This window comes from Hermetia illucens, chromosome 3 (genome assembly GCF_905115235.1).
Source record: "Hermetia illucens chromosome 3, iHerIll2.2.curated.20191125, whole genome shotgun sequence".
Classification (NCBI taxonomy): Eukaryota; Metazoa; Arthropoda; class Insecta; order Diptera; family Stratiomyidae; genus Hermetia; species Hermetia illucens.
The window spans coordinates 157,514,554-157,540,410 of NC_051851.1; the positions used below are offsets into that span (position 1 = coordinate 157,514,554).

The 25,857-nt window shown below is 42.1% G+C and overlaps 1 protein-coding gene across 3 annotated transcripts in view; it reads right to left on the minus strand.

Moving 5' to 3' along the window:
* LOC119652891 (adenylate kinase isoenzyme 1) overlaps positions 1–25,857 on the minus strand; it is a 41,269-nt gene that overhangs the window by 8,181 nt on the left and 7,231 nt on the right. The window contains exons 2-3 of one of the 3 annotated variants that reach the window (XM_038057258.1): positions 5,304–5,405; positions 4,327–4,458 (exon numbers count right to left, since the gene is read on the minus strand). In XM_038057258.1, the coding sequence (XP_037913186.1) occupies positions 4,327–4,458; positions 5,304–5,405 (234 nt within the window). Of the gene's footprint in view, positions 1–4,326; positions 4,459–5,303; positions 5,406–5,619; positions 5,757–25,857 lie in introns of those variants that run through there. The other 2 variants (XM_038057259.1, XM_038057260.1) reach the window with 2 other exon arrangements.

Genomic DNA, 25,857 nt, shown 5'->3' on the forward strand with positions numbered 1-25,857 from the left:
CATACGCTCAGAACATCATTGGCCCATACTAAAAAGGCTTCACTACAGGCAAATCAGCAACAGATCAGATTTTCTCTGTGTGGCAAGCGATGGAAAAACTGTTGGAATATGGACATCAGTTGCACGATCTCTTCATCGACTTTAAAGCCACCTATGATAGCATCACCAGGGTAAAACTGTACACGGCCATGAGAGAATTCGGTATCCTGACAAAATTAATAAGACTGTCTAGGCTGCAGCAGGATCACTCTCAACACCATTCGACATTAACAACGGTCTACGACAAGAGGATGCCCTATCATGCGTCCTCTTTAACCTGGCCATCGAGAAAGCGATCCGTGATGCTGAGGTAAATGCAAGAGGTACGATCCTCTTTAAGTCCATCCAACTACTGGCCTATACTGACGATATCGACATCATTGGAAATACCACCCGAGACGTACAAACTACCTTCATCCAGATCGAGCAGGCAGGGTGAGATCTTGAGCTGCACATCAATGAATGCAAGACAAAATATATGGTGGCAGCTTCTGCACCAAAAATCAACCAACCAACAACCTCAAAGCGCACAGGTCAAACAAGAAGAATAACGACAGAAGACTACAACTTTCAGACCGTTGATAATTTCTCCTATCTAGGGTCGAAAATCACAACCGATAACAGCTACCATGAAGAAATCCGCACACGGTTGCTGGCAGCCAACAGAGCCTATTTCAGCTTACAAAGACTGTTCCGCGCGAAACGTCTCACCATAGGGCCAAAGCTCTTACTGTACAAGACTATGATCTTGCCAGTCTTCATGTATTCCTCGGAAGATTGCGAAATCTTGGCCGCGTTCGAGAGAAGAATCCTCCGAAGAATCTTTGGCCCCCTACATAAGGATGGACGATTCCGTAGCCTACATATCGACAAAATCTATAAGCGATACCATGACCGTCAGGTTGTGGATAAAATCCGGCGCAATAGGTTACGGTAAGCGGGTCACTAAATCCATATCGATGAGAATGATACAGCCCGCAAAGTCTATAAGGGCAATATCTATGGTAGAAAAAGAAGACGAGGGAGACCCTGCCTGAGATGGAGCGATAGCGTAGGTCAGGACGCCAAACATCTTTTAGGGATATCGAATTGGTGGACCTCGGCGCAAAATCGGGATGTCTGGAGTTCCTTATTAAGGCAGGCATTGACCGGATACCGGTTGTTGCTCTGTTGATGATGATGATAAAGAAGCGGTAACAGGAGGGGTTGAAGTCTATCCGCTTCCAATTAATCGAATTCTTCACATGCGAGACTATATGGAGGTCTGTGTTTTTTTGTTTAAGGGAAATCGATTGAGTGTCTTAAAGGCTATAAACAGGGAAAGGACTATAATTGCATGATTGCAATTCCTAATGATATTATTTGAACGTTATGCACATATACCTATGTACAAAAGGATCAAAAGGGTTGAGTTTTGAAAAAAATTCTCAGGAGACATGTAGAATCCACCCTTGAAACGCAGAATACAGTCTTGCAGGTATCCCGATCCTTGAATGGTGTCCTCTAGTTGGAAAATTTCAGCAGCGCTTTATTGACTTCACTCACTAGATCTTTCTAATGTTTTCGTAGCTCATGACATCTACTTGCTCTATCATCGGATCAAGGACTTTGGCGAAATGGCTCTGGATTTGGAAAGAGAAGAAGGTAGATGATAAACACCAGCAAAATCAAGGTCTTCAGTCTGACACGTCATCGCATTTTCCCTATATGCATTAATAGAAAGAACACCGAAAGCATGGATCAATTTGCATATCTAGGGAGCGTGGTTTCTGCCAATGGTAGCACCGAACAAGATGTCGCTCGTTACGTTAACAGCGCTAGATCCTCCTTCGCTGCCTTGGCTAAAATCTGAAAATGCGGGTATTTCAACACGAAGATCAAGTTGAGACTGTTCTTTGCTAGTGTTCTCTCTGTGCTGCTATATAAGAGTAGTACATGGAAAATTACCCCCACTGTCCCTCAAAAGCGTCAAACATTTGTCTGTGACGTACCATCGAAGAACGCTGGCCTAATATTATTTCACACGCACAGGCCTAGCACCAATACGTGAGGTGATCGGAAGGCGAAAATGGTTACACAGTGCGACAACGCTACGCCATGCGATGAAACACCCAAGATGGCCGACAAATGGATCGCCCCAAGAGTATTAGCATTATGAAATTGCTTCACGCATTAACGCAACCTGGATGAAGTGGCGTTCCACAACTGGTGTTCTTTGTGATCGACATATCAACGAACGTCTCAAATCTAGAATTTACTGCAATGCCGTCCGTCCTGTCATTCTCTATAGTTCTGAGTGTTGGCCGACTATAAAAGACAACGAACGGCGTCTTGCGGTAATGGAGACAAAGATGTTGCGTTGGACTAGTCCATGATACCGATTTGATCACATCCGAAATGTGGATATCTGCCATCGTTATGGTATTGCACCGATCGTGGAAAAATTGCGAGAAAGGCGTCTTCAATGGTATGGTCACGTAAAAGGTATTCAAGGGGAAAGTTGTCGGAAGAAGGCATATAAGAATAAGAAATTAGAGGATTTGGTCACTGGAGCACGAAAGGCACGAAAGAAACTGTGAAACTTCAAATAAGAAGAAGAAATAAAAATACGCCCAAAGAATCGCCAGAAAAATATACTGTAGAGAACCAGTTGTCCTCTTCCTCAGTGAGTTTTTCTGGAGGAATTAGGAGAAAGAGGACAACTGGTCCTCAAAATACCGGTATATGAGGAATGAAAAACTCTCGGCATATAAAACAAAATTATCTTTTTTTTATATCCCTTAGCGGTTTGGACATAAAGTGAAACGACCTCCTGCAAAAGCTGGCAGTTCGAAAACAACGCGTCGTTCAAAACCGCCATGGGATTGAAGCAAGAGGGGAGCAGAGTATTGTGGGTAAATTCGTTTATCTCCGGGAATAACCAAGAAAACATTCACCTTTGTGGCGGCCTGAATATGTCCTTAGGTAAGCTAATACGGAGCTTAAAACTCGCGACATACATGCAACCGTTAAGCACGGTACCGGGAATCAGTTAACTTGAGACTCCAAGGCAACCAGAGCGAGGATAGTGAGATTGGTATTTATTAACTAGAACATGAAAAGGAAGTGTACTTTACTGTATTGAAAAGAGGAACGAAGACGACTACGGTTTCTTACCAAGGCAGAGGCAACTCCTCAGACGCCGCCCCACCTCTGCCCTGGAAGCAGCGTGACCGAAGCGGCTGGTAAAAAACCGCTGCCGTCTTCATCCCTCTTTTCATTTTTGAACTTTGGGTGTTAATCCAAAACGAGGAGTCGGTGGACCATAAAGAGTGAGAGCAAGTTGCTCTCCATTTGGTCCGGTCAGACATTAAATGGACACGGACTTAGGACTCCTCAATCCCTAAAAAGGAATTGTTTAATGTATTATTTTTTAATTTGTTACAAAATGCTGTCTTAGGTATAGAACAGCTGTTTCTTCTCAAGGACCAACTCCAAGAACACTTCTGCTCAGCACGGGAATGATAATGGCCCACACCGACTGTATGTCCCTCCCCAACTGGTAAACATTAACCTGATTCAATATATATAGCAATTATTCGAAATCCTGGTGCATAAATGGATAACTCCTCAAAAAACGATTTCCGGAAGGCATTGTAGGATGGTTGCAAAGAAATTAAAACGTTAAATTAAAACGTAAAGTTTGAGCAGTGCACCAAAAATAATGGTAGTCAAAGTAGTACCATTTAGCACCTTTTTTTATACTTTAAATTCTTCGCTTCCAGCAATACTACTTATACATCTTCTCCTTCTTCAGCCGTTTGGGCCGTCTTGATTGGTTGCACCATTTCGCTTTGTCAAAGACCTGATTTGGATGCAACCGCAAGGCTCTCAAATCACCGTCCAAAGTATCAAACCAACCTTGTTGCAACCGGTCTTTCGGTCGTTTCCTATCGACACTGGTTCAAGGCAACCTTTTCATCTCCATTACCGCGGGGCGCCGTTCATTGCTTTTATAGTCAGCCAACACTCAGATACTTAAGAGGACTACTACTAAGGTGGACGACACCGTGCGGTAAATTTTGGATTTGAGACATTTGTTGATCCCAAAAATGCCAGTTGTCCATAACATAACCTGGGACCGCAGTAATTTCAAGTTAAGTATCTTAAGTTCACTTAGATTATTCGCAGTAGCATAATATTTCTCGTAAATTTAGTTTACAATTTCAAGAAAAGATTGCACTTCTCTACCTAGCTTCAAAACTAACTACCCTAAACGTTACAATATACTTAGCTGAATGAACTTACCTCGGCTCTTAACAGATCTCCTGTGCTAAAATGTTTAAAATTGTATTTTTTGACAATTTTATCACATTGTGTTCCCTTGCCGCAACCGGGGCCGCCCAAAATCCAAATAACTGGAGCATTTGACTGTTTAACCTGAAAAGTAAATTAAAAACAAATAAACGTTATTAGAATAGATACGAAAATCTATATTCACAATAAAGAGCAGAACATTTATGCAGCCAGAAACATTGCGAAAGCTTCAGCAATTTGTTAGATAAAAGCCGCACATTATTCAACGGAAATCTGATTCCACGGTCTACAGACTACTTAGCCTGGATGGATTTCTTCAGTCAGGAAAAAAACTAACTTTCCGGCAGAGCAGTGTTAGTCCAAATCGGAAGTTCTAGGAAGACGTTATTTACTTTTTTTGGTGAGAGATATCACAAGCTAGAAGGATAGATGAAATACTCAGATATCTCTTCCGACTCACCGATTCAAGGATAAGACAGATATGCAGAGTAGTAATCAGGTCACAGATTGGCCCATCTTTCTGCATAAACAACAATTTAAAAAGGTTGTGGTACAAAAAACAAACTTGAGTTAGTTGTTTTTCGGTTAAGCAGGTTAGAGGCGTGTCAAGATTTGAAACCAGTAATGGTGAGTTAGCCTGTTAGGCTCGAGGCTGTCGCATTTCTTGGATTAGTCAGGCCTAAAATGCGTATCTTAGTAAGGTTTGTTAAAACTAAAAAGGGAATGGGATATTCTTTGTATTAGCCCATGCTTAGCTTGAAGCGTCTTATTTTCTAATTCCATCAAGGAGAAGATACATGTCGTCCTTTTTGGTAACTTAATATCTTTAGTAAAATTTCGAGGATAACAGTCTTTAATTTTGTCAAATCACATTAAGTTGGGTACATGAAAGCCTGTAAGCTGTTAGTCACGACATTGTAAAACATTCCAAGGTACATAACATCTAATTATTCAAATCCCTTTCTTACACAGGTGACAATTCCATGGTGGTGATGATGAGCCACGGCGTTCGCATGTCTCTGTTTCTCATCTTTCTCTTGTTGCATTTTCATTTGATGTAACATGAACAACTGCACTTGGTCATTTTGGTTATTGACTTTTTCAATTAACACTTCTTAATAAAACGCAATTTTGTTCTGGATTTAATTTGAACAGCATTTGGCAAGGGATGGGGGATCATTTGGGGAAGCAGTCAATTTTTCGAAAACAAAATAACCCAAACTTGGGGCAAAACTTAAAAATCAAAATACAAAAAGATACTGGATATCCACGTGTTTTACATACCTTACGACATTTACAAGTTCCTGGTTTGTTGCATCCAATATGCTTGCATTTTTCCATTTTATGGTTTGTGGGATTTTAAAGTTTGAATGTCTTTTACTGAATAGATTTCGGAATCAGGAATTTTGAGATGTTGCCAATAATGATACTAGTGATAACGAATGTCAATTTCGTTGAAACAAATAACTTTCAAACCCCAGCCTATTGAGGTGCTTCACACACAAATTACACACCAAATTGTCACAATGACCCAGTAACATTTGTATTGGGAATGACTTTGTGGCAACAGCAACGCTTCCCATAAATAGATACAAAGTGAACAAACTACGTTCCTATATCTAAGATACGGCGCAGTTCAATCTCCTTTCTTATTCAAAAAATTAAATTGATTTAAAATTCCTGTGCCCTTGAAACCCACTTTCTGTTTAATATGAAGTGACTTCTGAACCCATTCATTATTCAAATAGTAACGACCCTTCATGCGTTAGCACATGGTGTTTCTCTCACATGGGCTTCCAAGTAGATCTTTATGAGCCGTAGCAATTCCATAACGAAATATTCAATTAAGTTAATTTTCCAAGTATTTTTAATTTTCTAACAACATAGTAGCAACATAGACCACTAGCTTAGGAATCTAGGGAGGAATGTACTCAAACCGTTAATATAGATCTAAATGGATATGTGTATTGTCATGCACTTGGAAGTGAAGTCAGCTACTTGTTCTCACTTTTATCCTAATTTAAGAGAATGCAGTTCAATAGTCCGGTCATACGAGATCTCAAAAAAACTCAAAACTCCATAATTAATGACTCTTTTTTTGGCGTACTACTCATTGATTCAGTATAGCGCGTCAACCACACCTACACGCCTTCGCATCTGGTCCACGGAAAAGCGCTTCAGCTCCCCCAGGACTTTCGACCAGCTCGCACTCCTCCTCTACTCTCCTGCGCCAAGTGCTCTTGTCACGATCCACTTGCCGGACATCTGGGGAGAGTGGGTTCCACTGCATGGCGTAAGCAGCAATGCTACTGTCGCTCCTCCTTAATGTGTGACCCATCCACTGCCACTTCCGTCTTCCGATCATATAATATAGAGGGGTGCCAGGCCTATGCGCTGACCAAGATCTTCGTTTGTAATCAAATCAGAGCAGCATACTCCGATGATACGACGCAGACATTTATTCATAAAGATTTGGAACCTTCGAGTGACAATGGGAGTCACTCTCCATATGCTACTCCCATATAGCAACACAGAAAGAACATTTTCACAAAACAATCTCAACTTAATTTAAATGTTGAAAAACCTGCATTTCCCGATTTTAAGCAAAGTAGCAATAGCAGATCTAGCGCTGTTAATGCGTCGGGCAACATCCAGTTCGGTGCTACCGTCGAGAGAAACCACGTTTCCTAAAATAAATTGAACAACGCTCTCTATACTCTGCCCATTAATACAGATAGGTATAGTCCCCGTGGCCCGTAGTACTGAAAACCATCGTAGGCTAGGTGTGTAAGAAAAAAAGGCATCGTCTTTTGAACTCCTCTACGTCCACGGGACAAGGCAGCATAAAGAACTTCACCAATAACAAGAAGTCATAATTCCGGTGGCAAAATGCAACCTTGGTGGACTCTGCTTTGGACCTCAAATTCCTCTTAGCTTTTACCTAGCTTCTCCGAAATGCCCCTCCTATGTAGAACATGCCGGATACACGCCCTATTTACGTTATCGAAAGCTTTTACGAAATCGATGAAGAGTAGATTAAAGAACTCCGCGCACTGCACCAAAATGATCCGTAGAGCGTTGATGTGGTCAATGCATGAGAGTCCGGAGCGAAAACCAGCCTGCTCTCTGTCAATCAAATTTTCGAGATGTTCTTTGATGCGTTCATCGATTATTTTAACGATTAGCTTTGCGACGGCAGAGAGGATTCAGATACCCTTCCAATTGTCATACCCCACACAGATTCTATTTTTTGAAATCTTAACGACCATCTCCCTTCTTCTACTCTCTGGGGAACGGCTTGGATTTCCAAGATTTCAGTGAGAGTGGAAGTAGCAGATGTGCAGTAATTGTAGGGGCAGCGATAAATAACTCTATAGGGAGCCCGTCAAGCCCTCCGTTTCAGTGCATTGATGACCGAAATAATTTCTCTTCTGCTTGAAGAAACAGTTCGTATACGCATGATATGTTGACTAACCACTTCATTCACAAGGGGCGGAACCTCACCGGATGGATACGGTTAAGAAATCTGTTTAAGATGTCTAAATTCCCGATTGTCACCTGCACTCAGTGGCAACTCGGTGAAATGTATGTCGTTCGAAGATTTGTTCGAGCAAGTCCAAGGCCGACACATAAGTGATCTGCAGAGGACCTTCTGCGATATGGCTCAAAAATATCGCGGTCTCATATGATAATAACGTCTCTACATGTGTTAATTAAATATTGCTCTTTGCCATACCACCAAAATTCAAGAGATCGTGCCTTACCTATCTTGTGCAGATAAGGCTGATAGCTTCCAAGCCCGCTTGGCTTGCAAATGAACCATGTTTTCATTTCTGCAGCTGGGTTACTCATTCGCCTGTCGACTCGTTTTCTCAAGAAAGTTGCCACTCGTTCAGTGTATATTGGAGGTAAGGCCCCTGAAATTCGCTATTGATCGAATTATGGTCGAAACTTGTTCCTGTAGCTTTGCCCCCCTTTGCTTTGATTTGCTCGAATAAGTCCATTTGTGAGCCATCATCAATCTAAAGTACTTAGCCATTGGCGTTGATTCTATCATCGTCTTGATCTCATAGACCCAAAACTAGGATGCTCTTCTTAGGCAATATAACTATAAGTACAGCAACATCATTTTCATAACCAGACACAATTTTTCTAGAATGTCGATACTTAGCAGGAAGTGTACAAGAGATCCGGCCTCTGGATAGAGCACTATGCCATCTCCGACGTAACCTTTATCCTCTTAAGTGAATAGAGTCTCCGCAGAGCTTCAATTTTTCCGTCTTGTCGAAAAACTCCTGCCAGCGGCAAGTTTTGATTTTATTTATTGCGCCGCGAAGTTTCCTTCTAGATCATCTGTACTTTGCCCTTCCGGTGCATGCCTCCTCTTTTTCATTTCAATACTATACCAAAAGGCTGGGTTTGTGCCACTCCCGGCAATTTCGGCTACGCACCAATACATAGAAAGCTCGTTACGGCTGCGTGTTCTCCAAGAACATAGAAGCTTCACAAACTGTTGTGAGCAGGCTTATAACTATTTACGACAGAGCAAGACGCAGCCCCTTGACCCGTCGAAGTATTCTTCAGCGTAGCCTTGCCTGTTTGGATTTATATTTTTTTGTTTTTCAGTGTAATACATTGAAGTACACTTTTCATATAATCCATCTACTGATCCATCTACTCTCGTCTAAAAAGGCTTGTCCCGTTAACTCTTTTTGTAAATTTATTTATATACATATATGATTATCATGCAGTTACCAGAAATGTCCTTTAGTTCGCCCACGATTTGCTGAGGTGCCTGGAGTCCTCCTCTACTGTTCTACATCAAGTGCCCTTGGGGCGACTCATTCGTCGGCAATCTTGGAAGAGTGGATTTCAGTACATGGCGTAGTCTGTAATGCAATTGTCGCCCCTCTTTAATGTATGTAGTATGCAGTAGACAAGCCATTTCCAAGTTTCGATCAAAGCGCTAATGCGTGTTAGGTCTGTGGGCCGACCAAGTTCTTTGTTTGTAATAGTATTAGGCCGGCTTACTCCGCGGACAGGTGTTGTCAAAGCCTTGGAGCCTTCGAGTGATAATTGGGGTCAGTTTCCATGTGCTACTCCCATATATTATAGAAATACAACGTGGTCTTAGTGTTGAGATTACTGCATTTGCAAATTTTAGACAGGGCTGCGAGCACGGATCTAGCGCTGTTAACGCGTCAGGCAATATACAGTTCGGGCCACCGTGGGTAGAAATCACTCCTCCTAGACATAGAGATTGATCGATTTCTTCAATGCACTACCCCCCAGTGTCACATTGAGAACCTTGGTTTTGTTGGTGTTTATCTTCAGTCCAACTCCACTTGCCTTTCTTTCCATTTGATCAAGGTCCATAACCTGATAGGAGAACAAACCGATGTCATCAGCTTAGTCGAGATGTTTGAGGAAAGATGTCATCTCCCATTTAACTCCAAAAACATCCTCCGGATAAAGCAGCATAAAAACGTCACCAATAACAGCTTTATAAATGTGAAAAAAGGAAAAAGTCACTGGGAACTAGGTCTGGTTTGAAAGGTGGGTGGTCTATTTCGCTTTTAAGGCATCGCTCACAAACTAGGCGGTGTAAACGGCTGCGTTATCTTGCATAAACATTATCCCGCCCGCCAAATTGCTTCGTCTCTTCTGTACGACTGTCATACGCACTCAGGCTCCGGATCCTACTGGCGAATCCTGGCTTTATCAATGGTTATAATTCAGTTACGTTTTTCATTGAAATCACTAAGTCACAAGCGCAAAAAATCTTTATAGCTCTCGATCCCTTGTAGCTTGTCGAGCGGTGTGAGCATTCGCTTTATCCAACGTGCAATGATTTTTTCAGACATAAATGTTCACCTAAAATCTCTCCAATTTATTCTTTGCGAATCTGTAGTTCCACTGCTATCTGACTTCAATTCGTCGACTAGCTAGTACTACTTTTCCGCCTTTTTGGTAAGTTAAGAGGCATCACCTCTCTACATTGCATTTCTAAATCTAGAGAAGCCGTTTAACCATGTATCACACAAACTCAACTGGTATACTCTACAGCAACAACTGGTGCCGGAGAAGTTTGTGCATGGGGTGATACTGTTCTGCGGCGATCCCAAAAATAAGTCCCGCTGTTCTTGCCATAGACACTGTCACGCGAGGCACTCAGCTCTCTACTCAGAAAACCCTGATCTCGAGCAACGTGTCCGAAAAATGGAATGATCAACTCATGCAACACGGTATGAGACTAAATCTAAATAAAAAAAAATTAATGACGATTCAACTTAATGAAACAAGCACTACGACTGTCAATGGCGGCAATTTTGCTGAGAATTGACAGTTTCTTTTTTTGGATATGAGGAATTCTAAGTCCAGATCTACTTGATCTCAGACCGAACCAAATGGAAAACAACTTACTCCCACTTTTTTGTTGTTTTTTCGGCTTTGTGAGGCCGCGCCTGGCGAGTCTCCTCTGCGCTGCACTCAACCGCTAGTGGCCTTTTTTTGAACAATTTATGCACCTGAAATCAATCCCTGAGCACAATCTGAATGAAGTGGCACTGTAGAACTAATGTTCTTTGCGACCAACCACCTATTGAAATCCAAAATTTACCGCAGCGTCGTTCACCTTGTTACCCCCTATGGCACCAAGTATCGGCCGACCATCAAAGACAATAAACGCCGCCCCACAATTATGAAGTCAAGCATGTTGGGTTAGATCAACAGGAGATATGGAATTGCAACCTCCGTGCAAAAATTCCATCTCCGATGCGATGGTCATGTAATTCACGCTAACAAAAGCTCATTAGCTAAGATTTGTTTAAGGATCGATGAGAAATTACCAAAAGGCCGACTGAAGCAGCGATGGCTTGATATGCTAGATGGTAATTTGAGGGCCCCCTGATTTCACCGGGACCAAATCTGTGACCAAGAAAAATGGCGCTTTTGATCAAGACAACCCCATCCCGCTACTGACCGGGGCAAGGATTGAGGCAAAGAATGAAGAAGAAGTCATGAATCAAAGCGACAAGTAAGGAGTGGTACACTAATAAATTTCATCGAAGAAGGCTCAAATGACAAAATCAAAGAACGGATTTATTCTAATTTGCTTTTTAAGAGTAGGGGAAATATTCAGACAAGTTTTTACCTTCAGGACAAACTGTCAACTAAATTTCTTTATAGGGATATCCGTAAAGGGCCTAAAATAAGAGTAGACAAAACAGGCCTTCCGAGGTCGCTACCAGCGATATATAGCTACGTTGTTTTTTATAGCACAAACTTAACCTACCAGTGGCGGTATTCAACGAAATAAAGCCCAAATTTTAAGACCTCAGTGGACATGAATTTTAAAAATGCTTTTAGTGGTGTAAAGCCCCCAATGGAAATTTTAATAATGTCCTCTGTGCAAAAGTTCCAAAACCAACTTTCATTACCAGGAGAGCCTCCTATGGCTTGGTAAAAACAAGATATGAATGCCAGGAAATTTTTAGTTTTTATGTACTCATCACGCCGTTCACGTCATGCTCCCTTAATTTTCTCATTTTCTGTAAAACATACCATTCAGCCGAAACTAGCTATTGGAAGTCTTAATAACCCAAACACTGCCTTTCATGGTCACACTGATATTCTTGACAGCTTTCGATGCAATTCACGTAACTGCAATGAGGGTATCCAACGATAATCCTAGTATAGCCCACCGATCCCTCCCTATTACCTGACAATAACAGACTTTCGAAACTAAAATATGATATTTTAAAATGGAATCCGTCAACGATTTAGGGTCTACTGTAGATCTAGGTTTATCATTAATACTTTAGTTAATTACCTGAAATGGTATGAAAACCAACAATGCCCGCACAGTGACCGCCAGCACTATGATCATTAAAATCAATTGAAAGACAAACATTTATAAAAACACTACTATACTTCAGGACGACACCAGTAAAAATACCAAAAAGCACTCAAGGAATATATTAAACATATGTTGCTTCTACACTAGAATACTTATTCACCCAGAAAACAATGGTTGATATGGCACAGAGGTAGCAAAATACTAGAAAAGCTACCTGTCCGCCTAGAAGCTAACCTTAATCGTATGTCGGAACAATCACACAGGCAGCAAAGCATTTTAGGGGCTAGAAAAGCTAAAAGGATCGCTTTCAATGCTTCTTCGCAGAATTAGATTTCGTAGCATAGGAAACTACCCTCAAGTCGGTGAAGCAGAGATTAGAATCGAAAAAGTTGCTCAACAAATTTGCAGCGATATGATCCTCCCAATACCAGGGCACGGTCCTTCTTTTGGTAGTAGCAGCTGTTGAAATTGTTCCAACAGAAAATCCGAACCTTACAAAGTCTTTGAAGGCAGAGAATTCTTCATATTCCAAAGAATCTGCAAACTTGGATGGATCTAACTATATATGCTCATGTGCCCCTCAGCCTTGGATGGAAATAAGCCATATATGCATGCCAAAAGTTTACCATGCCCAAAAAGTGCACGTCCTGAAAATGCCCGGAAAGCATAAAGGAACAAAAACGAATGGGATGGTTGGCACATAAGAGTGATGGAGGGAAGCCATTCTGGTACCCTCCCAGTGCCCCATTTAAACAGTGTCGAGCTTATACCCCTTGGCGGGCGTCTTCTGAAAGCAGAAAGCGTGTGTATTCTTCGTCATAGAGGACACTTCTAAGGTACTTTCATCTTTACTCTGTAGAAACTGGACAACTGTAAGGCAGTACTGGCACTTTGTCTTCCACTCATCGGTAAGGCACTACATTATGTTGAAGAATTCAGAATTCTAAAGTACTGCTGCAAGTACTACATGGGATGGTAAGCCGCGGACTGATATATAAATGTCGTACCTAATATCTTCGTCTACCCCATCGCTCCATCTAAGGCAAGGACTGTTTTCTTTTATCGTTTCTACTATAGGTGCAGATTTTCTGGACTGAACCATCTTCGTCCTTACCATACCGGACTAGATGATCCATCCATTGCGGCCTTTTGAGCAGGATTTTATTCGCAGCCAAACGATCGCGATATCATTTAAAGATTTTTTCGTTGTGTATGTTAGGAAATCGTTCGAAAATTCGGCAGATTCTCCCCCAGCTACCAATTCCGTTTGTAAAGAACCCGGTGCTCCGAATGGCAAAATCGTCATCTTGTACAGTGATAACCTTGACCCTAAGGGTCGCTTTGAGCGAAATATTTTTTGTAAGCTGAAATATTCTCTGGTAGTTATCAACAATCATTCACAGACTTGGTCAACGGAATAAGCCCACAGGAGCGGGACAAAGACTGACACAAACATCGATGACTTACCGGCACTCGAACCCAGAGTAAATAATGCCAAACCTTGAGAATGAATTGATCAACTCCTTGGTGTAGTTGGTCGGAAAAAATTCGAAGTAGAATCATGTCACTGTATGCGAGAGCGTTCACAGTTCTCACCTCTCCCCCAAATTTGACTTTAATCGCTATAACCGTTTCTGGGAAAAATGCATGTCACAGACAGACAGACCTGTGAGGAGTGCCAGATCTCCGGCTGGTGAATTATTGATGTGTAAATACGTGTTGCTTTACTTTTCTTTTCTGACTGTACATTGGCTGAAGTTTGCTCATCTTTGGTGCGTGGACCAAATGTCTATGGGAAGGAAACCCAGAAAATAAAACCAACATGGAAGAAGGAAAAGGAGGAAACTTACAGTGCAGGGGTTCGGAACTCCAGTACCGGCGATTCTTGGGAGTGAGCAAGCGGACTCCCAGCCGTCGATATGTTTCGACCGCAGTACCTCGGTGGTCGACAACTTGGCCACCGTGGCGTCTAATGCCACAAGTAATTTAGAGTTGGAGAAGGAGGTATTCAAGCGAAGCAAGATTCTGCCATAGGACGCCTATTACGAATGCAAAAAATGATGGGTTGACTAAAGCGGTTTCGACACCCACCGCATTTGACCAAGAGGGAGAACCACAAGAGGTACTCCAAGAAAGAAATTAACCCATTCAGGAGAAGCTCCTCAATTCTTCGCTCTCCACCAATGCCAAAGACGGCAAAGTATAAAACGCAGAAAAGCACGTTAAATGCTACGGCGGAAAGCGCGTTTGGAAGGAGTAATACGACCAAGACTCATAGAGAATAAAGCCCTAATTCGAAGGAACTACCTTTCAAACAGCTTGGAGCAAAAATAATTCAGTTGTCCGAGTTCATCAAGGACAATGTTCACCTAGCTATGGTGAGAGCCATTACGGTCCTCTATTATAGGTCGCAGGAGGTGCCAAGGAAAAGTCGAAATTTGCTATTCCAACAGTGTCATAGGGGACCCGTCAGCAATCGAAGGGAAACCTAAGGGGAACGGAAATGGTGGATGGACGAAGGTCGTTTATAAAAAAGTTAAGAAAAACCTATGGTAATACTCAAACCGACACAAAATAGCGCAAGGGCCCGAAGTCTTTTAGAGGCTTTTGCCCAGCTGGATTTAGTTTTGGCCAATAAATGTGACGCAAGCACATTTCGCAAAGGGCAAGGAACGATCACCAGGCAATCATTTTTGAACTGAGGAGGGAGCCACAGGCCAGGGATGCTCTGTAAAAATATTGGACTAGGAAAGCTTCTTGGAAATGTGGCTAGGCCAACATACTAAGGCAAGTGGTCCCACGAAAGAAGTTCTCCATGTCACACAATGCATCGCCAAGACATGTGACGCATCCATGCGTATAAGGTGTTCATTCCACGGTAGAAGAACGAACTACCGATGAAATAGTGAATTGGCCAGCCTTCTATCAGCCTCCGCCGAGCAAGACAAACGCTTCAGAGGGCGGTCGGAAAGAGTTATTAGGGACATAAGGAGCATGTTTACCAGGTAGCCCGAAAAAACCTCAAAAAACCGTAAGTTTGCCATTCAGCGGAGAAAGAGGATATGCTTTAAGGAGCTCATGCTCGGATGTGCATGTTAATCCATGAGGTAGCGCCTACAGAATTATGATGGGACGCTTGAGAGGACGGTCATCACCACAGATCACGTGCTCTACTCTCTTGTTTCCCCAGCAAGAGAGGGGCACTGACAAATTTCAAATATCTCTGAATATAACGGCAATACATGCAGTGACCATGGCTGAGGTGTTGAAGATTTGCTACAGAGTAGCTGATCGCAAAGCTCCGTGCCTAAACGGCACAACAAACAGAGCCCTTAAACACGCCGTACAATTCAGACCAGATATGTTCGCTCAATCATTAGAAGGGTGCATGTCCGAGAAGGTATTCCTGACAGCATGGAAGCGGCGGAAGCTTCCAACCATCCTCTTATAAACCCATATGCTCTCTGGACACTATGAAGAAAATGTTGGAGCGGGTAATTTACAATAGATTACTCTCAATCGTCGAAAGCCAGGGAGGCCTTTCAGATTGGTAGTATGGGTTCCGTAAAGCCATATCAACCATTGATGCCATCAAAATTATTACTGGCTTCTCCGAAAATGCAATTCACGGAAGGAGAATTACCAGCAAATATTGCGTGGTGGTGACCTTGGACGTGAAGAATGCATTTAATTCAGCCAATTGGGAGCTTATACGAAAGTGGCTGACCACGACTGGTGTTCCCACCTATCTTGCAGCTATTGTCGATAGCTACCTGCGAGAAGAGACGCTCTGGTCTGACACCGATGATGGACACAAGGAGTACGTTATCTCCGCGGGTGTCCCACTTGGTCCACTACTATGGAACATCATGTACAATGATGTACTTAACCTTCCGGTTTCGGAGGAGGGCACGGTGGTGTGTTATACCGATGATATAGTATTGGTTGTAGTCGCAAAGCATCTTGAGGAATCTGAGTCACACTCTTGTGAAGCAATTAGTGCACTTGCGTGCGGTCTACCGGAGGACAGTCCTAAGGGTGTATTCTGCCTTCAGAAGCATCTTAGATGAGGCTGCATTCGTCATTTCCAATACGATGATTATATACAATCTGAAGTCAGTCTCTCCTTTGTAGCAGACGAACAACGCGGAAAGTGAAAGATCTGTAAATAGATGATAGGAGCGTTGGGACCACATGGGAAAAGGCCGGTGGACACACAGGCCAGTACCTCTACAGGTCTAAATTGGACAATTCGGCCAATTGTCCAAACTGCGAGGGAGTTCCAGAGCACATATCACTGTCCGAGATTCAGGAACGAGAGGAGAAACCTAGAAGAAACTTTAGGTAAGGCACTAATACCGGAAAATGTGATGAAGAGAATGCTAACATCGCAAAAGGATTGGGATGCGATTAACTCATTGATCGAGGAAGGCGCAGTTACGAACGTCGCGCATAGAAGAGTGGAGAAATAGCTAAAGTGAGCTAACTGCGCCCCGTAATGAAATACCTTAAGGTAGTTCTACGGGGCAGGGGGGGTTGGTTGGGTGGGTTTAGTGGTAAAAATCCCATACTCTGGCGTGTCCATTATGAGCGACATCATGGAAGGAGCGTTGCGAAAGGTGTGCCTGTGGGCCGCAAGATGCGGACTCAGCATAAACCCAACCAAAACGCAACTGATGCTATTCACCACCAAGACAAGGATACCTGAATTCCATCTACCACGGCTGAATGAACAAAGATTGGTTCTTTCCTCTAATGTAAAGTATCTGGGTGTAATCTTGGATCCTAAGCTAAATTGGAGGTTGAACATAGAACTGAGGGTTAAGAAGGCCTGTAAGAGAACCTTTGCAAAGAAATGGGGTCTCCGGCCGAGGATGGTTCTCTGGATGTACACCACTGTAGTGCGTCCGATCTTGACGTACGGCTCTATTGTATGGTGGCAGGCTTTGAGGAAGAAATACAATAGAACGAAGCTTAATAGGATTCAAAGAACCGCGTGTGCAGGTGCTACAGGGGCTCTGCAGTCCTGCCCGGCAGATGCTCTCAATGTACCTCTGCATCTCCTCCCCTAGACCTCCATATTAAATATGTTGCAGCGTGCAGTGCCGTCAGACTACATGAGTCTGGATACTGGGCAGCGAAGTCTTATGACTACAGTAGCATGCTGGACGAAATACCTCGCGAAATCTGGGCATTCCCTATGGACTATGTCACACGCAAGCTGAACTTCACGAGAAACTTTGCTGTGGACCTTCCAACCAGGGCAAAGTGGAAGACCGGCGGCGTGTTGCAAGACTATGACACGGTATTCTTTACGGATGAATCAAAGATGGCCTATGGAGTCGGCGCGGGGGTTTTCTCGAATATACACGGTGTATCTAAGTCGTATGGTCTCCCAGGTTTCACCAGTGTATTCCAGGCGGAAGTACTGGCGATATTGGAAGTCTCTCGATGGCTGGAGCGTGATTCAAGCCCCAAGCGTTACATAGCCATTCTGACCGACAGCCAAGCGGCCATCAAGGCTTTGTACTCAACGACGACATCTTCCCGGCTGGTAGGGCAGTGCAGAGACGCGCTCAACCATCTGGGCGGCACGCTCAAGGTCACTCTCCTCTGGGTTCCCGGGCATAGGAACATAGAGGGGAATGAGCGGGTTGACGGATTGGGCAGGCAAAGGCTTACAAGCTGTGCCAAGTCAAGGAGAATTTGGCCCGCTTATAACATAGCCCGATCACGTGAGCTCCTGTACCAGACGCGTGCAAATGCATTCAAGATTACGGCGGTCTGCACGGGGCACTGGCCCATAGGGGACCATGCCGCTAGGCTCGGCTTACCCTACAACTCGCATTGCCGAAGCTGCGGAGAAGGAAGGGAAACCCTCATGCACTTTCTCTGCGATTGCCCAGCTCTGGCTCGAGTCAGGCTGCGGACACTGGGTAAACCATTCTTTGGACACCTCAGCGAGATTTCTAGCTGCAGGGTCGGAGAGCTGTTTTCCTTCGTGAATGCTACGGGCTGGCTCTGAAGATCCGCGCCGGCTGGACTCTGCTTCCCTGTTCCTATAACAACAGTCACAGTCTTAGGAGTATGTGGTATCAAACGGTTCACCAAAGCGCTAATTGGGCTCCTCGGAGCGGCCACTGATACCTACCTAACCTACCTGGCGTGTCCAGGCAGGAGTCTTTTGAAGATTTCCACTTCCTTACAAAAAAGACAGACAATACAACAATTTTAATAAGGTTTTGTTCTACACAAAACGTTAATTAGGGGAAGCTACCAACGAGAGAAGCTGAGGCAAACGTTTTTCACCAGAACCACATTACATTTGAGGTCATTCGCAAACGCCGAAATAGCCACTTTATTTTCCAGGCATTTTTTGACACGCAAAGTGACTATTTTTTAAGTGGGATGAAGAGTTTAAAAACAGACAGATCATCTGGCAAAAAATAAGTTTGTAATTTTCTTCGCCTACCAATTACCGTTACTGTTATGTAGATCACTCATCGTCAAAATTCCAAATTCCAGCTCCTAAATATCATCGTACCACAAAAGCTAGATAGCCATTATTCAAGGAGTTTCCGGGAATTTTTCAAAAATAAAATAATAAATTGGAACAGGTGGCAATAAAGACCTCAAAAAATATGATTTTCTCTATTATTAAAATTAGATTAATTGTGTTGTATGCACGTATTTCATATTTAACAAAATTTTAATTTGATCAAAATACTTCGCAGAGAGCATCTTCATGAAAGTACCACCCATCGGGAATATCCGGATATGAAGAATAAATATTCTTTCTGGACGCACATGCATGCCTACTCCTACATCCTCAATAATAAATAAACATTTGTTAAACACAGATACAAAAATCTAGGAAAAAATCGAAACAGGGAGTCCTCAAGCGTTGACTAATGTATTATACCGAAGAATCTATACTCGTACATAAGCAGCGCTGAATGAATCTGAAGACAAACTTTTGCATGAACTTGAAAGTCAAAAATAAGTGGCGATCAAAGTATTAATTACATTCATAAAGTGTAGATTGTAGATTCTCATTCAGGGTTATTTCTTCTGCCTTAGCAAAGACAATATTCTGGGCTAAGGTCATGACGTTATGATAAAGAATTTCTTGGCTAGAGTCCAACGAGCACTAAACAGTTTTATTGGCCAGAAAATAAGTATCTGAGTGCAGAGCTCGTCAAAGATGATGCTGCGGTTCGCCAGGGATTTCCGGATGAATGCATTTTCAAGGAAATTCGATGAATCTGTGAACAAATAAGTGCCCGAAGATATAATGTAAGAAAAACAAGAAAAAATTGACCCTATACTTGGCATGACCACTAGGACATTTTTTGAATGGTTCCTTCAATCGAATCCACTTTAGTATCTACACTTCAGTTACTAATTAAATAATTAAATAATTCCCTAATATCTAGATTTTCCTAGCAATAGAAGATCCCAGAATTTATTTTTCCTATTAATTAAATCAAATTGACGTTCTAATTAGTTATTCCGAATGGGCAAATCCCACTTTTTTTACTTCGCACACATATATCTTATGATCAAAGAGAACCATAGATTTATTTGTAAGACAAGATAAATTTGTGCTATCTCCTTCAGCTTCTTTGTCGTATTTTGTCTAATTTTCTTTACTATAATCTCTTTCCTCAGAGGTATTGCTTCAACTTTTAAAAAGAGATCACGGTGGCACTCGGTGATTTTTACTTGAAGTTAGGCCGAATAAGTTGGCACCAGGCCTGACGAGGTAGGAGGAAAAAAGGTTCACTTAGACCACGAACACCAGTAAGGTTTCTTTTGGCATTCATGCAGGGTGAACCTTACTTCGTCTCTGAATATTACAAAATGTGAAAACTTCTTCCAAGACAATTTCTTTTAAGTTTGTCAAGTTCAACAAAGCGAGGCGTTTTATAACTGGAAATTCTTGGTTGATCCCTATTATAAAATTATCGGGGAATCACCTCGTGTTAATCTTTCGAAAATTCCAGATACGCTCTGGACATTCTTCTACAAGAGTAATTGATCCAATAATAATCCAGAAGAAAGACTAAAGCCAGCGTGGTAGCTTATGAATTATCAAATCATCAATTATAACTGCAAAATTGTGCATGGGTTGGGAGGACTGGGTGCTCGGAAAATGGTCAGAAAGTGGATGAATTTTTTAAAAAATTTCAAGCACTTGTATCTCCGTGTATATCGAGAATTTCGAAAAAAGAAGCTTAATTCTCAAGCACTAGTTTAGAGGAGAATTTACGCCTGTAAAATGGTATAAGGGTTGGGAAGTATACGCACCGGGAAAAATTTCGAACGCGAGTATCTCCGCTAATATCGAGAATTTCGAGAAGGAAAGTTTAATTGACGAGGCAGACTCTGTCTGAAATGGAGCGATAGCGTAGGTCGGGACGCCAGACGGTAGACCTCGGCACAAAACCGGGGTGTCTGGAGTTCCTTATTAAGACAGGCCTAGACCGGATACCGGTTGTTGCGCCGTTGATGGTGATTTAATGCCACGCTAAGCAATGGAGGGTGGGGGGTTGAGGTTTTTCGTGAATATGCGCTGATTAAAACAGAGAAAGTATTGTACTGTTGTAGTAACGGTGGCTTAACGATATGGGCGGAATTTCATTAGCCTTTCCCAAGGTCAATCTGACAAAACAATGTTTTCAATGTCGTTATGTCTTCTCTTTTATTTTCATTTTAGCACTCCTTAGGTTTCCCAATTACCTCTCTCAATTTCATAAGTCCTATCCCGACATTCACTAGGCGGTTGTCTTTGCTAGGGCGAATGTGCATGCCGCTAATAATGCAATTTGGTTTAGTTTTTACATTTTGCTGCCCCAACTTTAAATTTTGAAGTTCAAGGTCGGGGTCACCAAGAGTAGGAATTAACAGGACCGAGAGCGACCGATGAGATTGGAGTTTGGCTCAGCTGATTTCGATGGGGAGTTTGGGAAGCCAAAGTATTCGATGTGTTAGTAGGAAAACCAAGAGAACTCTTGGACGAAATCGCCCGTTTTTTTTCGTTTTCGAGTGAAAGATCAGAAAAGAAGATATCAAGTTAGTGTCGTTGTTCGCCATCTTCTTCCGGAATATGATGGGAATTCTCCTTGTGCGGCTTGGGAAAAGGAATGTACGCGGAAAGTCTGAGGCAGTCAGAGGATAGGGATTTGTGCAATGGGAGCAGAAGCGAGAGTCGTAGCTTGGTAGTTGGCAATTGTGGAGCGTTCATGGGAATTCTAAAGAAAAGGTTTTCTTATGCGAGGAACTCAAAATAAGATCGGTTTTCCGCCGAGGGCTCCCTTTTTCACTACAACCACCCCCCCCCCCCTTTCCCAGCATGGCTACCAAAGAGGCATATAAGCACTTGTCGAAGAAACACTTCGATGGAGTTTCAACAATTGCGGACGGACCTGCAGTATCAATTTCCCCATCTTTTTAAGTTTTTGGGATCGGTATAATCTCTTGGTCGTCTTCGGTCACTTAGAATGATGACCTCCCCCCCCTCCAGCAACAAATTGATCAATCAATCTAATTTTCTTAAAATCTCTCTTTTCCTGCCTCGAGAAAACTTCGGGCCCGGCGGAATCACCTCCGTTCCCCCCGGCCCCTTCCGACTGGTTAACTTCCAATAAATCCTTTCTACTTTTGGTTCTGGTTTTTCGAGGAGCTAGGGAGGTAGAATTACCCCCGTTGTCCCAGCCCCTCCCAATTAATCAGCTTCCAGTAAATCCCTTCTACTTTTAGTTCTTATTTTTCAGGGAGTTACTCGGGAACATAAGGAGCACATATTTATATTTTATAAAATTAACAAGGATTAAACACTTATCTTAACTTTGTTCACCCTAGGTAATCTTGTTTTACTTACTTTATCCCCTTCAAAGTCACCCTCATCGACCGGAATGCATTTATGCCAGCACTTCATCCAACTTACAAAACATTTTCTCTCCAGTTTTTTCACAAGTTTTCATTAGTTCCTATAATCAGTGAAAGATTTTAGCGTTATTGGGTAATATTCCTTGCAGGATACTTCAACCTCTCTCAGCGATTGACGTTTTAGTTAAAGGTTTGATTTGATTCCTGATGAAAAATTTCAAGTCATCTTTCGTTGCTTGCATGTCATAGACCTGATCTTCATTCCTCACCATGTACTCCCTTAAAAAGACCTAACAAGCATACTTTGAAGTAGACTTAACTTGTTAGCCGAGGGTACTGATATGGATGTGTTAATTTGCTTAAAAACAAATAATAATTTCAGTTATCACATTCACCTCGAAAGCCCTTCATCATCATCAGTATCAAACTGTCTGGCGTCCTGACCTATGCCATCTCAGGCATGGGCTGATATGTCTTCATTTTCTACCATAAATATTGTCCTTATACCCTTTCCGGGCTGGATCATTTGGATTACTCAGCTGAATATTATCTACAACCAAACAGTCATAGTATCGCTCATAGATTTCGTCTTTAAATACACCACGGAATTGTCCATCCTCATGTAGGGGCCAAAAATTCTTCGGAGGATTCTTCTCACGAACGCTGCGAAGATTTCGCAATCATTTTTCCTTGCTAAGGGCCGGGTCTAATTTATCTTTTATAGCTTATCAGAAAATCTACATTTTCTGTTGTTGTTGTGATTTTCAACCCTAGATAGGAGAAATTATCAACGGTCTCGACAGTCTAGTCTTCTATCTTTATTCTTCTCGTCTGACCAGTGCGATTTGATTTTGTTAGTTGGGTTGGTTTTTGGTGCTGACGCTGCCACCATATATTTCATCTTGCCTTGATTGATGTGCAGCTCGAGATCTTGCGCCTCCCGCTCGATCTGGATGAAATTGGCACGGCTCGGATCGTTCTTCCCATGGGGTCAATATCGTTAGCATAGGTCAGTAGTTGGGTGGACTTAATGAGGATCATAAAAGGTAAAAAGGATGCATTCTTAATCTTCTTATCTTAGACCGTTGTTGATGTCGAATGGTCTTGAGAGTGATCCTGCAGCTTTTATCTGGCCTCGCACAAGGTCACCTCAGTCAGTCTTACCAATTTCGCCGGGATACCAAATTCTCTCATTACCGTGTACTATTTAACCCTGGCTATGCTATCATAGGCTGCCTTGAAGTCGATGAAAACATGTTGTAACTAATGGCCATATTCCAACAGTTTTTCATTGCTTACTGCAGAGAGAAAATCTGATCTGTTACTGATTTGCCTGGAGTAATGCCTCCTTAGTATGAACCAGTGATGTTCTGGGCACATGGGGCTATCTTATAGATGGTACCTCTACAATTGTTACACTGTGTGATATCTCCCTATTTATGTATGGGACAGATAATCCCTCGTTGCAAGTCGTCGCTGTCCCATACCTTGAGCATAAGTTGATGAACTGCTTGGTGTATTGGTCGCCTCCATATTTAACCAGTTCGACTGTAAAAGCTCTTGCACTCAAAAAATTCGCGGATCAAAACAACATGAATCCGTTTCAAAATAAAAATCTGTACCTCATCATATTTTATAATGCAATCGATAAAAAAAAGTTTCTTTCAATTGTATCGGCTAATTATCTTCATTCCTATCTAAAAACTGATAAAAGCGAGCGAAGCACTTTTAATACCATTTACTAACAAAATTAAATCAATTTTTGATAGCCTAATCTAGACGGAATGCAACCACCTAGCGCACATGAAGGCGAAATAAATAGTATGAAGATATGGTTTATGGTTTAAATGGCAGCATTTAATCAATGGATCCGACTATATAAAACTAAAAGATTATCCAATTTCCAAAATTATGGCTCAGATAACAAATAGGGGTGGCAAGAGTCGGTGAAGTGGCGGGTAGCCCCGAAAAACTTAAATCTAATCTTAATCTTAAATAATCTTGAGCCAAAGTTCACAATCGGTCATAACAAAAAAACAACATCCATTTAAGACTGCCGACATCGGGCAACCTGCCGGAGAAACACCTTTCTTTGATGATAAATACTTTTTGTCCAAAAATTCTAGTATGCTAGATTCCAAAAGCAAAACCAAAGCAAAAGCACTGGGTTAAATTACTCTACCGTAATCGCCCTATTGCTCTCTATTGTTCTGAGTGCTAACCGACTATTAAAGATAATGAACGGCGTTTCGCGGTAATAGAGATAAAGATGCTACGTGACAAAACAACGTCATGATCACATCCGAGATAAGGTCACCTACGATATAAGGATATGGGGTTCCATCGTGGAAAAATTACATAACGGGCAAACTATTCCCTTAAATCGCCGCGTATAAGAAAAATCGGTGTCGCCTAGTCAAAAAACTGACTGAAAACAAATAGGACAGGGTCGTTCACCTAAAAGAACTTGGATAGGACATACAATAAGCCAAGGAGCTGCACTATGGGGCTACAAAACCCGGTCGTAAACAACGTCTCTCTCGATGCATACGTGCAGCTAAATCCTACTCATGATTTGATATTTCCAATTCATAGCCAAGCTAGTCTCCCAGTGAGGGGGTAGCTCGTTTCAGAGTTGCTGCATTGCTGCACGGAAAGTGCAAATGTTTAAGTTCAGGAATAATAATATTATTATGGAGTTTTCAAACCATATCAACGCCTGCTCTATACACATTTCACAAGGTAATCGATAAAAAAAATATCTTTCAACTGTGCCGCCCAATTATTTACTTCATGTTATCTAAAAACCGATAAACCCTGCCGAAATAGCTGTAAAGCCATTCACTAATAATGATCAAATCCGCTTTTGATATCCTAATCTAAAGGAGATCCACCCAACTAGTAATCCAAATGCCAAAAGAACAGTACGGACACTCAAAAAGGTATGCTATGTCTAGTTCAAATGGCAGACAAATCTTTTGATGTTTCTAGAAGTGAATTCCTGATCACGATCAAAGGGCATATTGTGCTTCTCAGCGAAAATGAATATATTCTTCACGTTCTGTTCGAAGTAGTGGAGGAACCGATATATAAGGAATGAATATGGAAATCTCACAGATTTTTGTATTTAGAAAGCATTCGAAAGATTTCTCCGCTGTAAGTTATAGTTCTTAACTTGAATAAATATACGGTATTTCGGGAACCATTTGACTCCTTCTTCAAGAAAATATCTCCTGAACTTAGAGGTAAAATGTTTCTAAATGATCTTGGGTTGCATTCAAGACTTGTGTGTGTGTGTTTGTGGTGGGAGAGAAGCTATAATCTCTGAGTGCTCAGACCCTAGTAGCCCACTGTACTCAACGCCTTCGTCCAATGGGACATCCCGAATCCGTTAATGTATCGCAAGATTTCCATTAGTGGATGTGGTGCTACCCGCTGCAACTGGAGAATATCGGCACCAAAGATCTCATGTGTGATGCTTCCATAGCAAATGGCATCCACATAGAAAATGCTACGTGCTTCCTCATGACAGGAGGGACACGTACCATCTTGAATAATTCATATTTTGAACATATGTCCAACTAGTGAATTATGGCCTGTCAGAATGCCTTCAATTCTCCTGCAAGTCCTCCTGCTTTTCGACAGGATAAACTTTGCGGTATGCATGTTTAGGTCTGACAGAGAAAGTTTGATGTATCTAGCAGCATTTAGGCCACCTGTCATTGTAGCAAGATTATTTCCAGTTTTGGAAGTACCTTAAAGACTTAATTAGC